Raw genomic sequence first — 16,211 nt, 5'->3', positions numbered from 1 at the left:
CCAAAATAATGCCAAAATAATTTTTCCATAGGCTAGCTACAAAAATAGATGATTGTGTATCATTTATATACGCGGAAAACATAATGAAAACCTCCTAGAAGAGGAAATTTGTAACTGTATTTTACTAAAGCACGATATTTTGTATTTTTAGGCCCTTTGACTCTAAAAAATTTATTGCGATATGACATTTTAAAAAGGTGTTTTTTTTCCCAAGGGTGTCAGTTTATTAGGCATATGTACCCAATGTGCAGTCATGACCAGAGGGAGGTAAAGAATAATATTTATGGAGAGTAGATATTCTTACGTTTTCCCTGAACAACAAATAAAGAATGAAGAAGATTTGCTTTTATATTTTTGTGGGTGAATGGGAGTCAAATTAAGATCTCATGATTGGAGAAGAGTGATGGGAGAGAAACCATCTCTGATAGCTTAGAGATTCATCTGGTGCTACAATACACACTCCACATGAAGGCAATCATCTCAGTAATATCCAGTTTATTTAAAAGAGTAAATTATTATTCACATTTGTCAACTTAAAAATTCAGTGTACAGAGAGCCTACGACTTACTCAAGTTTCTTTACAAACTTTGGATGCTATGTTGTGAGAGTTAGTGTACAATTTTGGTTGGTGTCTTTCCTGAATTTAGTACATTAAATGAAGACACCAAGAACTACATGAGAAACAATGTATGACTCTTAAAAAGAAACTGAGTTTAATTATATCAGAGAAAAATCTGTTTAAAATAAATTCCTTTATTTAAAAAAATCCATACGATAAGATAATTTTGATATATAACTGCAACCATATTGCTTTCAGGATGATATCTTGTTGGCTGGAATGCATCAACTATTAGATAGTCCTTATATTCTGGGAAGATTCTTTGGCAGTTTTTGTCCCAACGGACTAGTTAGAGGGGCCTAAAGAGACAAGGTTTATTTAGGGTTTAACTGCTGAATATACAATCCAGTTTCTTTATAGGAAAACCACTGGAGTTAAAGAACTAATAGGATTTTAGGCTTGTTTATATATCTAAGAGAAGATGATAGCACCAAAATCCATAATCAACAAAGGGTAATTAAATTTCTACTTGTTTTTTTTTTTTATTTCAGCCTATGCTGTTTCCAAGGGTAACTGCTCTCTGTTTTAAAAACAAACATTGAGGCCAGTGCATTTTAAATTGCATGTAAAGTATTACTGTTAGTACAGTTAGTTATTTCTTTTTGTTCTATTTAATATTAGTTAAAATTCCAATATTTGTTAATTTTCAAGTGGGCATGTTCTTGGAGTCACTTTGCGAGTAATCAATAAGGAGATATGACAATCCATTCAGCCTTTCTTTTCTAGTTCCTCTTACACCCAGCAAAGGCTTGTCAGTACAAGAAGGTTTGGTTAGCGTACTCAGAATCGTAGGAAATTAAAACCAGAATGGCTAGCAGCTAGAGTTTGCGTAGCTGACGAATGTGTGAAACTTTTTATAGTTTTTATTGACTAGATTTTTTTTCACATTTCAAGTGAAAAAAAAAAAAAAGCCCCACTCATCCTCCCTTGTTGCGATGAAACTACATTGGCCTATAATATCCATATATAGACTATAATATCTATATTGGCCTAGATGTTAATAAAACCTGAAAGATATTTTAAAATATTTGGTCTATTCACTGTATACCACAAAACTTAAGGGACATTTGACTCCATTATGTATGATATTTTGCTTATTATTTTTAAGGAGACTGCTGTAATGCTGAAAACCTCAAGCCATGTGTAACCCATGGGTGGCTGGTTAGGAGTGCTGCCACTCTTCATCCTGTTAACTCAGGCAGCCCTCAAACCAGCAATGCCTCCGGTGATCGACAGCCAGCCTTTCAGCATTCTCTGGGCAGCCCCAACAATGTACTGTATGCCTTTCTTCAACGTGAATATGAATCTTCAAGTATTTAACATTATATCAAATCCTTTAGAGACTCAGAGTGGGTCAAAAATTGCCATAATTTATCCAAACGAATTAGGGTATTACCCTTACTTCTCTCAAGATGGAAAATCCTTTAATGGAGGAATACCGCAGAACGTGAGCCTTTCTGAACATCTTAGGAAAGCTGCTGATGACATCGGAGAAGCAGTCCCTTGGTGGAGATCAGAAGGACTTGTTGTTATTGACTGGGAAAGTTGGAAACCCCAATGGGATAGAAATCGGGGCAGCCGAATAATATATAACAACCACTCTTTAGCCTTCACTAGAAACCATCATCCTTATTGGTCAGAAATGAAAGTGGAAACAGTTGCCCGAGAGGAATTTGAAAATGCTGGAAAAAATTTCATGAACGTGACTCTCACATTGGCTTTAGAAATGAGACCAAAATGTTTATGGGGCTTTTATCTCTACCCAGACTGCTACAATTATGATTACAGAATAAATCCAGAGACGTACACAGGTAATTGTCCGAATGATGAAATTCTCCGCAATGACCAACTCCTGTGGCTGTGGGAGAAAAGCGCAGCGCTTTATCCTTCAATATATTTGGATAAAATACTGAAGTCAAGCTTAAATGCTTTGAAATTTGTTCACTATCGGGTGAGAGAAGCCATGAGGATTGCTGAAATGGCTAGACATGACTATGTTTTGCCAGTTTTTATTTTTTCCAGACCATTTTATTTGCATAGTACTGAAGCTCTATCACAGGTAAGGAAAAGCAGTCACTCACATTTTTTTTTTTTAAATGGAAATTTTGTAGAATAACTGTATAAAGCCTCCACATAAATGTTTTAGGATATTTATTTTCCCTTAGCAACACAATCTTATTCTCTTTTAAGCATGTATATTTCTTCAAATGTCAACTCAGCACTGAAAAATGTCACTGACAATTAGATGTGCACTTAACACTTTTGGATAATGATTCTTACCAGCTTAGCATTCACAGGAGTTTCCTACAGAACAGATGTTAAACTTGATTTAAATAATGTAACAGATAGAGTAATTTTAACCAGAGAGAAATTTTAGAACTAACTTATTTTTTATTTTGTGTTTGAGAAGGAGTCTCGCTCTGTCGCCCAGGCTGGAGTGCAGTGGCGCTATCTGGGCTCACTGCAAGCTCCGCCTCCCAGGTTCACGCCATTCTCCTGCCTCAGCCTTCGGAGTAGCTGGGACTTCAGGCAACCGCCACCATGCCCAGCTAATTTTTTTTGTATTTTTAGTAGAAACAGGGTTTCACCATATTAGCCAGGATTGTCTCGATCTCCTGATCCCGTGATCTGCCCGCCTCAGCCTCCCAAAGTGCTGGGATTACAGGGGTGAGCCACCACAGCCGGCCTAGAACGAACTTCTTAATATGAAAAGGCAATTTTCCAAATCAAAAACGTACAACATAGAGCTCGGGGTAAATTATTAACCAGCTACATTTCTCATTATATTGCATTTGTATGTTTTAATTAGCTAGGCTAACTGAAAAAATTACATAGATTCTCTTGATTTTGTCTTTAAGAGTCTACAGTGCAATCGAGTGGTTATTGTCAAGGCATTAAAACTGGTTTATATAAGGAGACAGATACTGTCTTTAGACTGAACACAAAGCTGGAAGCCTACAGATGTGGGGATGAGCTTGTTTAGAAGATAATAAGTTTGAAGACATGGCAAGTGTTCAAACTTGAACTAGATTGTCACATAGGACATTATCGTAAGGATTCAATCATTGGATGGGTGGCTAGATAAGAAAACCTTCAAATCTCCATCCACACCTGACAGCCAACAATTCTTTATGGCAGTACCCAACACAGAAGCAAAGCTGTTGTATAGACAATACACAGCTTTCGTAGACCACTTAGGTTTGAGATAAGGCCATTTAAAACCATTGAAAAGCAGTAGCAATTCTTCCTAAATATTTCAGAATAAAATCCAAATATTATTAATTAGACTTGACATTGCAGGATTACTCAGTATCATTCAATAAATTTAGAAGGAAAAGAATCATAGCATTATGACAAAAATTTGGAAGAATCTCATGGGCACTTAACCCATCTCCTACCTAAATAAAAACCCTTTCTCATCCTGCCTCTACTTTAACACTTTTTGATGGGGGCGCTTCTTACATTAGAAGGAAAACTGCCGTCTGGGGGAAATATTAATTCCTAGAAAGTTTTTGAGTATATTTAATCTACTTTGCCTCCAATAACTTCATACCACTAGTTCTAATTCTACCTTCTGGTGCAACATAGAATACATCAAATCCTTCTTTCAAAAGCCAGTTGTCCAGGTATTTTAGGATATCAGTCATGCCTACCAAAGTCTTCTTGCTAAGATATTCCTCAAGTGATGCCAGCTTTCTCAAATCATTTTACGTTCTTAAATCCTTTTCAGAAAAAAACCTGAGTTATATTTATTCATTCAGAAATTCTTGAGTGCCTACATTGTGTCAGGAATTACATGTTATTAGTAATAACAGTAGAAAATAATAATAATTCATGCAGTCAAAGAGTTCACCTTGAGAGAAAACGGGAGAATGAGATGAGACACATTTTCATAAAAGCTTTTCATTGCTTTCCTATTTTTTGTGCTTTTAGGCTTTTTAATCTTTTTTATTTTTAATTTTTGTGGGTACATTAGACTTTTAAAGTAAATTATAGGTTAAGTATCACCTCTGAGCTCTACTTTAGACATCAATAGACTGCATTCTTCACTCACCAAAATATATAGAATCACCTGAGCATTATATTGAATTGTTTTAATGCTTTCCTATTGCCTTCCATGTATCACATATCAAAAAACAGTATGGGTTTTTCTCACCTTTTGTCTAAGTAACATAACTTTCCAATGCATGTTTTAAAAACCAGTTCTGGTTGGTATTTGCCTTCAGGAGTGTCTCAATTAAAATAAGTGACTACATTTAGGTTTAAGGAATGTGATACTAGTCAGTATAACGGAAGAAAGATTTCATTTCTTATTGTATTACTTAGACAAATTGCAGAACATAAATACCAGTATTGCTGAAACCTTCCTACCACTCAGGAAAGCTTACAGTGGTGTGACAATTGACTCATTGCAGTCTGTGAGCACTCCACCTTTGCACTGGATCTCTGACTCTCCATACCTTGTAGGGGAGAAAAGAATGCAGATTGCTCCATCTGTCATCCCCTTTATCTCCCATCTCTCCCTATTTCCTACTTCTTTGCTCTTGGCCTATATTCATTAGCATAACATCCTCAGTTTCTTATCTTGGTGAACTGTAATCTACATAGTCACCCAATTTGAAAGTCACTTGGCTGCCTCCCTTCTCCTCTTCCCATTATCCAATAGGTAACTAAAACTTACCCATCTTTATTTCCAAATAACTCTTCAATCTGTTCCCTCTGCTTTACAAGGACTGACACTACCTTTGTTGAGGCATCATCATTTCTCACCGAACTATTTCTATCACCTCCTAATTGGTGTTCCTGCCTGTACTATCTTGACCTTCCCCTCCAATGCATTCCTTTCTTTTTTTTGAGATGGAGTCTCGCTCTGTCACTCAGGCTGGAGTGCAATGGTGCGATCTCAGCTCACTGCAAGCTCCGCCTCCCTGGTTCCAGTGATTCTCCTGCCTCAGCCTCCCAAGTAGCTGGGATTACAGGCGTGTGCCACCACGCTGGCTAATTTTTGTATTTTTAGTAGAGATGGGGTTTCACGATGTTGATCAGGCTGGTCTCGAACTCCTGACCTCAGGTGATCCACCCATTTCAGCCTCCCAAAGTGTTGGGATTACCCACCATGCCGGGCCTCCAATGCATTCTTTATATGCAAAAAGAAAAAAGAATCAAAGTTGCAAGTTTGTGTCTTTCCAGCACTAAATTTTTGCATTTATTTAGTTATTTGAGATGGAGTCTCACTCTGTCACCCAGGCTGGAGTTCAGTGGCAGGATCTTGGCTCACTGCAGCCTCTGCCTCCTGAATTCAAGAGACTCTCCTGCCTCAGCCTTCCAAGTAGCTGGGATTACAGGCAAGCACCACCATGACTGGCTATTTTTGTATTTTTAGTAAAGGTAGGGTTTCACCGTGTTGCCCAGCCTGGTCTCGAACTACTCACCTCAAGTGATCTGTCTGCCTTGGGCTTCCAAAGTGCTGAGATTACAGGCGTGAGCCACTGCGCCTGGCCAGTTGTCTTAACACTTTAAAACAGCATTTTTATGTTTGTATTTGGATTCTGTTTATACATAGAAATTCATATGTTCTTACTTACCAAATTCTGTACGCTTTACCACAAGGAAGTGCTGGGAGTTCTCCGGATGGACGGTGATTTTGCCTGGATCTGAGTCTCTGCTCTTATTCTCCCTTGTGGATATAAAACTCTGCTCTCTCTAGACTGTCTTGTGAATTCATACTCATTCTCAAGAGTCTACTGATTCTCATTCCCAAGAGTCATCTGAAATTTAACCTGTTCAAGGAAGCCTTCCCAGACTCTTCCATGAAGTATTAGGCACTTCTAATTTATATGTGCCTTGTGAGTACTACTAATATGAAAATTATCTTATTATATTGTAGTCACTTGTTTATATGTCTGTCTCAACCATTAGACTAAAAAGCATTCCTTCAAGAACAGGAATTGAAATCTATTTCACTTTTATATTCTCAGTGTTTAGAATATTGCCTGGAACATTGCAAATATTTCTCAAGTAAATGTAAGAATCCAAGGCAGTATCACCTTTTCCAATTCTTCTATAGTCTTTTGTTTTATTTTTTTGTATGATAGCTTTATTTAAAAGACATGCTTTTTTTCTGTGTATTAAAATTTATATTTTAATCAACACATACAATTGTAGTATGTATTTATCATATACAATATGTTTTGAGGTACATAGACATTGTAGAAAGGTTAAATCTAGCTAATTAACAAATTCATGACCTCACAGTTATTTTTAAGAACACTTAATATCCACTCTCTTAGCATTTTTCAAGACTACAATATATTGTCATTACCTATAGACACCATGCTATACAATAGATCTCTTGAACTTATTCCTCCTATCTAATTGTAATTATATGTTATTTAACCAACATCTCCTCAATCCCCTCTCCCTCCTAACCACCTCAGCCTCGGGTAATCACCATTCTACTCTCTACTTCCGTGAGATCAACTTTTTCAGATTCTATCTGAGATCATGCAGTATTTACCCTGTGGTATAGTCCTTTGTTTTAGAAACAAAGATATCGTTATTAATGTGTTCCTTTCCACAGTTGAGGGGTTTAGTCTTATTATTGCATTATCAGTGACAAAATTTGACTTGGTGGAAACTACTCCTGATACCTCTCTTTTCCAGGAGGACTTAGTGCATACAATTGGCGAAAGTGCTGCATTGGGGGCAGCGGGAGTAATATTGTGGGGAGGATATGAATATTCTGCTTCAAAGGTAAGCAAGGATTTCTCTGTCAGCAACTTGAATACACTTTTGAGATTGGTTAAAAAAAATTTTTTTTTTTGCATCAGAGTCAAATGGTTGCTGATTATCTGCTTACATGACCTTAGTGAAATTCAAAAAGTACAGGCTCTAACATTGAGCATCTACTCCATACCAGCCATTGTGGTTAGTAGAAGGGTAGAAAGAGCGCAATCATTCTAATCAGGCAGCTAAGTGAGAAACTGATGTTTATGTCCTAGGGGTGTAATTTTGAGCATGTTAATTAACATTTCTGAGTCTCAGCTTCTCCAACTAAAAAACTGGACTAAAATAAAACCTCCTCTGCAGGATTTTGGTAGATTACATGGCATAATATATATGTGACAAACAAAAAATAATAAATTTTAAAAATGAAAAATTATTTCATTTGCACTAAGGAGGGCAGATGCTCCAAAAATGATAAATAATTTTTTCTTTCTTTTTCTTTTTTTTTTTTTTTTTTGGTGAGACAGTCTCACTCTGTCACCCAGACTGGAGTGCAGTCGCGCAATTTCGGCTCACTGCAACCCCTGCCTCCCAGGTACAAGGGATTCTCGTGACTCAGCCTCTTGACTAGCTGGGACTACAGGCATGTGCCACCATGCCTGGCTTATTTTTTGTATTTTTAGTAGAGTCATGGTTTTGTTATGTTGGCCAGGCTGGTCTCAAACTCCTGGCCTCAAGCTATCAGCCCACCTCGGCCTCCTAAAGTCTTGGGATTACAGGCGTGAGCCACCGTACCCGGCCCCAAAATGATTATTTACTTTGCTGATTACCTGTTATAGAAATGCATGTGGGAGAAAAATCTATTTGTATATAAAGATTTATTAACAATCTACTCTGTTCTGGCTAGGCGCGTTGGCACACGCCTGTAATCCCAGCACTTTGGGAGGCGCAGGCGGGTGGATCACCTGAGGTCGGGAGTTTGCGACTAGCCTGACCAACATGGACAAACTCCGTCTCTACTAAATATACAAAATTAGCTGGGTATAGTGGCGCATGCCTGTAATCCCAGCTACTCAAGAGGCTGAGGCAGGAGAATCACTTGAACCCGGGAGGCAGAGGTTGCCCTGAGCCGAGATCACGCCATTGCGCTCTCAGTTTGGGCAACAAGAGTGAAACTCCATCTCAAAAAAAAAAAAAAAAAAAAAAAAATTAACAATCTATTCTGTTCTTTTGTTATAAGAATACTTAATATGAAATCTACCCTCTTAAATTTTGGATTGCTTAATACATTATTAACTATAGACACTATGTTGTACAGGAGATCTCTCGAACTTATTTATCTAGCGGAACTGAACTAGCATATCTCTAACTTATTTATCTAGCATAACTGAAAAGTTGCAACCTTTAAATAACAACTTCCCATTTCTCCCACCCTCAGCCCCTTACAACTATTACTGTATTCTCTGCTTCTACGAGTTTACTATTTTAGATACCTCCTAAGTACAATCATGTAGCATTTGTCCTTCTGTGACTGCCTTAGTTCACATAGAGTAATGCCCCCCCAGGTTCATCTGGTTGTTATAAAGGACATTATTTCCTTCTTTTTAAAAGGCTGACTACTATTTCATTGTATGTATATAGTGAATTATCTTTATTCATTTATCTGTCAACAGGCACTTGGATTGTTTCCATTTCTTGGCTATTGTGAATAGTGCTGCAATATACATGGGAATGCAGACATCTCTTTGAGATTGCAATTTCACTTCTTTTATATATCCAGAAGTGTATATGCATATATACTGAATCACATAGTAGTTATAGTTAGAATTTTTTGAGGAATTTCCATACTGTTTTCCATAGCTGTTGTACCATTTAACATTCCCATCAACAGGATTTGGGGGTTCCCACTTCTCTACAACTTCAACACTTGCTATCTTTTATTTTTTAAATTATACCCATCCTAACAGGAGTGAGGTGACAGCTCATTGTTTTGATTTATATTTCCCCGATAATTAATGATTTTGAGCATCTTTTCGTATACCTGTTAGCTCTTTGTATGTCTTCTTTGGAGAAATGTTTGTTCAGGTCCTTTGCTTAATTTTTGATTGGGTTATTTGGATTTTTTGCTGAGTCATAGAAGTTCCTTATATATTTTGGATATTGACCTCTATCAGATATATGGTTTGGAAATATTTGTACTATTCTATAGGTTATCTCTTCACACTGCTGTTTCTTTTGCTGTGCAAAAGCTTTTCAGTTTGATGCATCCCATTTGTCCATGTTTGTTTTTTTTGCCTGTCCTTTTGGTGTCATGTCTAAGAAATAATTGCCAAGACCAGTGTCAAGAAGCGTTCCCCGTGTGTTTTCTTTTAGGCATTTTAGAGTATTCGGTCTAATGTTAAGTAAGTCTTTAGTTCAGTTTGAATTGACTTTTGTGTGTGGTGTAAGATAGGGATCCAATTTCGTTTCTGGGCATACGGATATCTAGTTTTCCCAGCTCCATCTGTTGAAGAGACTATCTTTTCTCTGTTGTGTTCTTGGCACTCTTGTCAAACATCAGTTGATCATATATGTGTGGGTTTACTTCTGGCCTCTCTATTCTGTTCCTGTGACTTGTATATCTTCCTTTATACCAGTAACATAGTGTTTTATTTATTGTAGAATTGTAATGTATTTTTAAATGAGGAAATGTGAAGCCTCCAGTTTTGTTCTTTCTGAAGGTTACTTTGGCTCTTCTGGGCCTTTTGTGGTTCCATATAAAGTTTAGTTTTTTGTTTTCTATTTCTGTAAAAATTGCCATTGGGATTTTGATGGGGATAGCATCGAACTTGCAGATCACTTTGGGCAGTGTGGACATTTTTTTTTTTTTTTTTTGAGACGGAGTCTCGCTCTGTCGCCCAGGCTGGAGTGCAGTGGCCGGATCTCAGCTCACTGCAAGCTCCGCCTCCCGGGTTTAGACCATTCTCCTGCCTCAGCCTCCCGAGTAGCTGGGACTACAGGCGCCCGCCGCCTCGCCCGGCTAGTTTTTTGTATTTTTTAGTAGAGACGGGGTTTCACCGTGTTCGCCAGGATGGTCTCGATCTCCTGACCTTGTGATCCGCCCGTCTTGGCCTCCCAAAGTGCTGGGATTACAGGCTTGAGCCACCGCGCCCGGCTGGTGTGGACATTTTAACAACATTAAGTTTTTCTGTCCATAAACATAAGTTATCTTTTATTTATGTCTCCTTTAACGCCTTTTATCAATATTATGTAGTTTTCGATGTACAAGTTTTTCACATTTTTGGTTAAGTTTATTCCTAAGGATTTTATTATTTTTAATGGTATTGTAAATGGAATTGTTTTCTTAGTTTCCTTTTCAGATGGCTCACTATTAATGAATAGAAATTCAATTAATTTGTATATGTTGATTTTGTATACTGCAACCTTACTGAATTTCTTTATTACTTATGACATTTTTTTGTAGTTTTTAGGATTTTCTATATATAGAATTATATCATCTGCAACAAGGATAGTTTTAAATTCAGATTCATTTTTATTTCTTGCTTAATTGCTCTAGCTGGGACTTCTAGTACTATGTTGAATAGAAGTGGTCAGAGTTGGCTGGATGAGATGGCTCATACCTATAATCCCAGTACTTTGGGAAGCTGAGGCAGGAAGGTTGCTTGAGGCCATGAGTTCAAACCCAGCCTGGGCAACATAATGAGACACCATCTCTACAAATAGTAAAAAAGAAAAAACTAGCCAGGTGTGTTGGTGTGTGCTTGTAGTCCTAGCTTCTCAGGAGGCTACAGCAGGAGAATGACTTGAACCTAGGATTTCAAAGCTGTAATGGACTATGATTGTGCTACTGCACTTCAGCCTGGGTGACAGACTCCATCTCTTAAAGGAAAATAATTAAACTAAAATGAATAAAAGAGAAATGATTAGATTGAGTATCCTTGTGTTATTTCTGATCTTAGAGAAAAAGCTTCAACTTTTCATCATTGACTATGATGTTAGCTATGGGCTGGTCATATATGGCCTTTATATGTTGTGATACATTCTTTCTATACCTATTGTTGTAAGAGTTTTTACTGTGAAGGGGTGTTAAATTTTTAAAAAATGCTTTTTCTGCATCTAGTAAGATGGTCATATGATTTTAATTTTTCTTACTGTTTATGTAGTATATCACATTTTTATAAATTATATGTAAAGTTCCTGTCTTTTTTTAACCACATTACATATAAATGGTTTAACAGGTTTCTCCTAATTGAAGCATGTATTTGGGATGGTCTGATTAAATCCAAGCTGTCACATAGACAAAATTCTCTTTTAGATTCCTGATGTGAATCTTTAAATACAGATCATCTTTCCTTAGAGCAGCTGAAATAGTCATGGAATCACATCCAAAAGGCTGACAAATCCAACTCTAGAAGCAATAATTAAGGTTGATATAATCAAAACTTTCATAGTAAAATAGAAGAGGAGGTAGTGAGATGGAGAGACAATGGGTTATAAAGAATCTGGCTTTTCCCAAAGAGAGATCTGGCCTTTGTCCTTGGTTTCTGGGTGGTAATCTGGGAGTATCTTTGTTTAGGGTGGATATAATCACACCTAATAGTTTTATGATGAGGGCTGACCATGCCTCAAGAACCAACCATTTCACAAAGGGTGAAACAATGGGTAGATGCTTCAAGCTATGCATTATCAATGAATTGGAGACTGAGTTCAACCACTTAATCAATCAATCAATCATGACTCTTCTTTTTTTGATTAGTTAGGCTTGTCAGATATAAGTGTTTGATGGTTTTCTTTTTTTGAAGACCCACTCTTTATCAATTCAATTTTCTAATTCAAAAATTTATACTTTTATCTTTATTATTTCTTTTCATGAGATTGCTTTCTAAAAAATTATTTTTCTAAGTTCTTGAATTGAATGCTTGTTTAATTTATTATTTTATTCCTCTATGTTAAATAATCAAAGCTGTTGCAATAAAAAGTATTACTTTTGAATCTAGTATTAGCATGCTTTAAAATGTTAGGACATTTCTTTCAGATCCAAAGACAGAGTAGAGGATAAACTTCCACAAAAAGGTGCACATTTCTTTGGATAAAGATTTAAAATTAGAAGCTAATTTCAGAAATTTAGTGAACGCTCCAGATACACCGAAAGTCAAGAAAGTTTGCCATAATAGGTAGAATATCACTTGCTGGGTTCTAGGAAATTGGTGACCAGCTTCTGATAATAGACAGAGATAGGAAATGCACTGATTCAATGAAGCAGGTAGCCACTAAGGTGGAGCTTCTAAAAGTGGAAAAGTGACTGAGAAGATGCAGAAAGTTGAGGGAATAGGAAGCATAGAAAAAAGCTTAAGTGGAAAGCGTGCCACTCAGCACCCCATCAGCTACTAGTGCACACTGCTGTATAGCTGAATGGGAGTCCAGGTGAAAGCCAATGCCAAAATGCCTTGTTTCTGGTTTGATAATTGGATCACCCAGTAAAAAAAAGCACTTATGACTAGGCATTGACATTGAAAATTACTTTGGATGTATTAACATATTTTAACATGTAGTATTCCAGTTGTTTTTATTTTTCTAATTAATTTGAAATTGTAATTTAAAAGATTTCCTTTTGGACCAAATTGCTACTTGGGAGGGTATTTTTAATCTGTAAAAAACTAGGATTTTTGTGTCTACTTCTTTTATTGTTGATTCCTATTTTACTTAATTATAGAGAGAAACATATGTATGCTTACTGTATTTAGAACAGATTGTGTGAGACTAGTTGGGAGGCAATCATCCAGGCGAGAGCTATTAGTGACCTGAAACAGAATGGTAGCAAGGGTTGAATTCAGGATATATTTTGAAGGTAGACTGAAAAGGACTTGCTGATGGATTAACTGTAAGCGGGAAAAGGAGTGATGAATAACTCCAAGGTTTTGCTCCTGAGGCACTGGAAAGAGGAAGTTGGCTTATGCTGAGATGGGGAACTCTGGGAAGAGGGTCAGTAGATTATGTTGGAGTACGTTAAGTTTGAAATGCTTGTAAGACATCCAGGCAGAGATGTCAAGTAAGTAGGTGGGTACACAATCAATTCAGGGATAAGGTCTGGGTGATACATATTTGGGGATTGTATTTAAAGTAATGAGATGGGATGAGTTTATTCAGTGAAATAGTACAGCTATAGAAGAGAAGAGGTCTAAGATTTAAGCCAGGGGCACTCCAGTGTTAAATGTAGGAAAGATGAACAGGAGCCAGTAAAGAAGACTGAGAAGGAACATCTAGTGAGGTTGGGGACAAAACAGGGATGTGATCTTCTGGAAGCTAAGTGAAGAAGGTATTGCAAGGAGGACGGCTGTGACAGAACAGGGAATGCCCAAGTTGAAGTTGATTATATTTGCCAGTGTTCTATGTTGTCTTCGTTTGACTCCTCCTGACCTCTGTCTTTCTTGGTTGCTTTTTCGTCCTTCCTCTTTTTTCCTTCCCAGCCGCCCTTTTCTCTTCTTTCCTTTGCTTCAATTGTTTGATGTTTTATTTTACTGTGTCTTCCTTAGAAACCTCCTCAGATGCCTCAGACAAGGAGTCTTGTCCTGACTAAAAACAGCGTGTGTTTCTAAATATAGTATGAGACTGCCGCAGATTGAATGTGTCTGTAACAAATAATATTGCTCACATGATCTTCAGAATTTACTATTGCCAAAGTGCTGGCCTTGTTCAACTACCTGTCAATTAAGAGCTTTATTCTGCCTTATGACTTTCAATTTGAATCTCCCAAATCTTTACCAGATGGAGTCACAGTTCTGGGACCTCCTCTCACTGAGAAAATATCCCACTGTTCTAAGCTTAATTGGTTTTAAATTATGCATGAGTTTAAATATTGATAAAATAAATAATTAAATGCTAATAGAAAACTCAATTTATGTTACTAATTAATTTACTAGAATTTTTCCATGGTCCTACCTGTGTGGATCAAGGCAAACATTTATCAAGATTCCAGCCAGGCTCTTCTGGGTTAGCTGATAACATCATATCAATTAGGTTTGCCCATCCTAACTGCACAATATGATCATTAATGTACAGAAATGTGTCCTAAAGTTAAAGCCCAATTCTGTGGACACATCAATGAAATACCCAATGGTAGACTTGTGGGAAGACATTCTTACCTACTATCATTGGACCCTATATACAATGTACAAGTAACACTAGCATTTCGTGTAAATAATGATCTTTTATATTCTACGTCCTAAAAACTGACTGATGGACAAGTAAAGTATGTTATATTTATATTATGAAATACTGAACAGCAATTAAAATGAAATAATGCTACATGCATCAACATAAAAAATGGAAAATGTTAAGCTCAAAAAGCGAGTTGCAAAAATATCCTACATGATATATGTATGTAAATGATTAAAAAGCACAAAATAATACCCCCTCTTGTTCATAATTACACACACACACACACACACACACACACACACACACACACACCCCTAGTAAAGTTATAAAAATGTGGATGAGAACTCATCAACTTTAGGAGAATTATCTCATTAGAGGTAGAGAGAAGAATAGGATGACTTGGTAGGTTTTGAAAAATCTGACCTAATGTTAAAATATATTGAGTATCAGCATTGAAAATGTTTCACAAGTGAAGTTAAATTTTAACAAACCATCCCCATATTAATGATATCTTTTAAAAGTATTACTACAAATATATCTTTACATTAAGGACCAGTCTCTACTGGGACACTGTGAGATCATTTCACCTGGAAATGATATGAATTTGGTTGGTTCATAGTCTTCCCAATTGAAGGCATGGCTCATGCTCACATGACCCTATAAAGGCTTAGTCCCTCCTTTAAATAGCTAATCCACAGAAATGCTCTTCCTCCTCAGCCTTACCAAATGCAAAACTTCAGGCATTAATACTGCCTGGATAATGGAAGCACACTTTGAGAGTGCTTTAAGTAGATTTCTGTTTTTCCTACAGGAGAACTGCTTATCTATGCAACAATCTATCCGAGGGCCTTTGGGCCGTTATGCTGTGAATGTGACATCGGCAGCCAAGCTCTGCAGTCAGAGTCTATGTAACAATCATGGAAGATGTATTCGAAAAACACCTGAGTCCTCCTTCTATCTGCATATGCCTGAAAGCAGTGGTAAGAAATATGTTCTAAACAAGAGTTTCAGATTCATCATTTCTGAACACAATAAACAGAAGACAATAACAGCCATGAAGAAGGGATTTGTGTGTCACTGCTATTACGGCTGGCATGGACCATCTTGTCAGGATCACTCTTCAGATCTCCTAAGAGAGATGAATAAGGCTCCTACTGTTAACTTCAATTTATTAGTTTTTCTCAGTATGGCTTTTCCTGTGATCCTGCTAAAAATTTTTTTAGCCCTTACTACAATGCCAATTTTTCCTTGAAATACTAAACAGTAGCAAGTGTTGATTTTTTTCAACCTCAAACTTCTCCCAAAATATGTATTGACTTTAAAGTAAAAAATAAAAATAAAAAAGGTAGTCATTGATGCCATTCATTGAAATAGCAATTATTTACTGGGTGTTTACCTCATGCAAGGCAATAGGGAAAATAAATTGAATATACCTCCTCTCAGGGAGCTTAAATACTTGTGGGAAAATGAACAATGATAAATAAGCAATAACCAAGTCTGGACACCATAGCAATATCCCATCTCTACAAAAAATGTAAAAAATAGCTGAGTGTGGTGGTGTAGACTGTAGTCCCAGCTACTTTGCAGGCTGAGGTGGGAGGATCATTGAGCCCAGGAGTTCAAAGCTGTGGGGAGCTACGATTGTGTGACTGCACTCTAGTCTGAGTGACAAAGTGAGACCCTGTCTCAAAAAAAAATTTTTTTAACC

The 16,211-nt window shown here is 36.9% G+C and overlaps 1 protein-coding gene across 1 annotated transcript; it reads left to right on the top strand.

Annotated features, from left to right (window-relative positions):
* The first annotated feature begins 897 nt into the window (after positions 1-897).
* On the top strand, positions 898-15,778 carry LOC105474989 (hyaluronidase-1-like). Its single transcript, XM_011729953.3, is given in 5 exon segments — positions 898-1,072; positions 1,728-2,678; positions 7,283-7,372; positions 15,315-15,720; positions 15,723-15,778. Coding segments are annotated over 4 exon segments (1,446 nt in total). The 5' UTR covers positions 898-1,072; positions 1,728-1,769; the 3' UTR covers positions 15,764-15,778.
* Positions 15,779-16,211: the final 433 nt, after the last annotated feature.

This window comes from Macaca nemestrina, chromosome 4 (assembly GCF_043159975.1).
Source record: "Macaca nemestrina isolate mMacNem1 chromosome 4, mMacNem.hap1, whole genome shotgun sequence".
NCBI classification, from domain to species: domain Eukaryota; kingdom Metazoa; phylum Chordata; class Mammalia; order Primates; family Cercopithecidae; genus Macaca; species Macaca nemestrina.
Note: the sequence above shows the minus strand (reverse complement) of the source record. Positions and strands in the feature narration are given on the sequence as shown.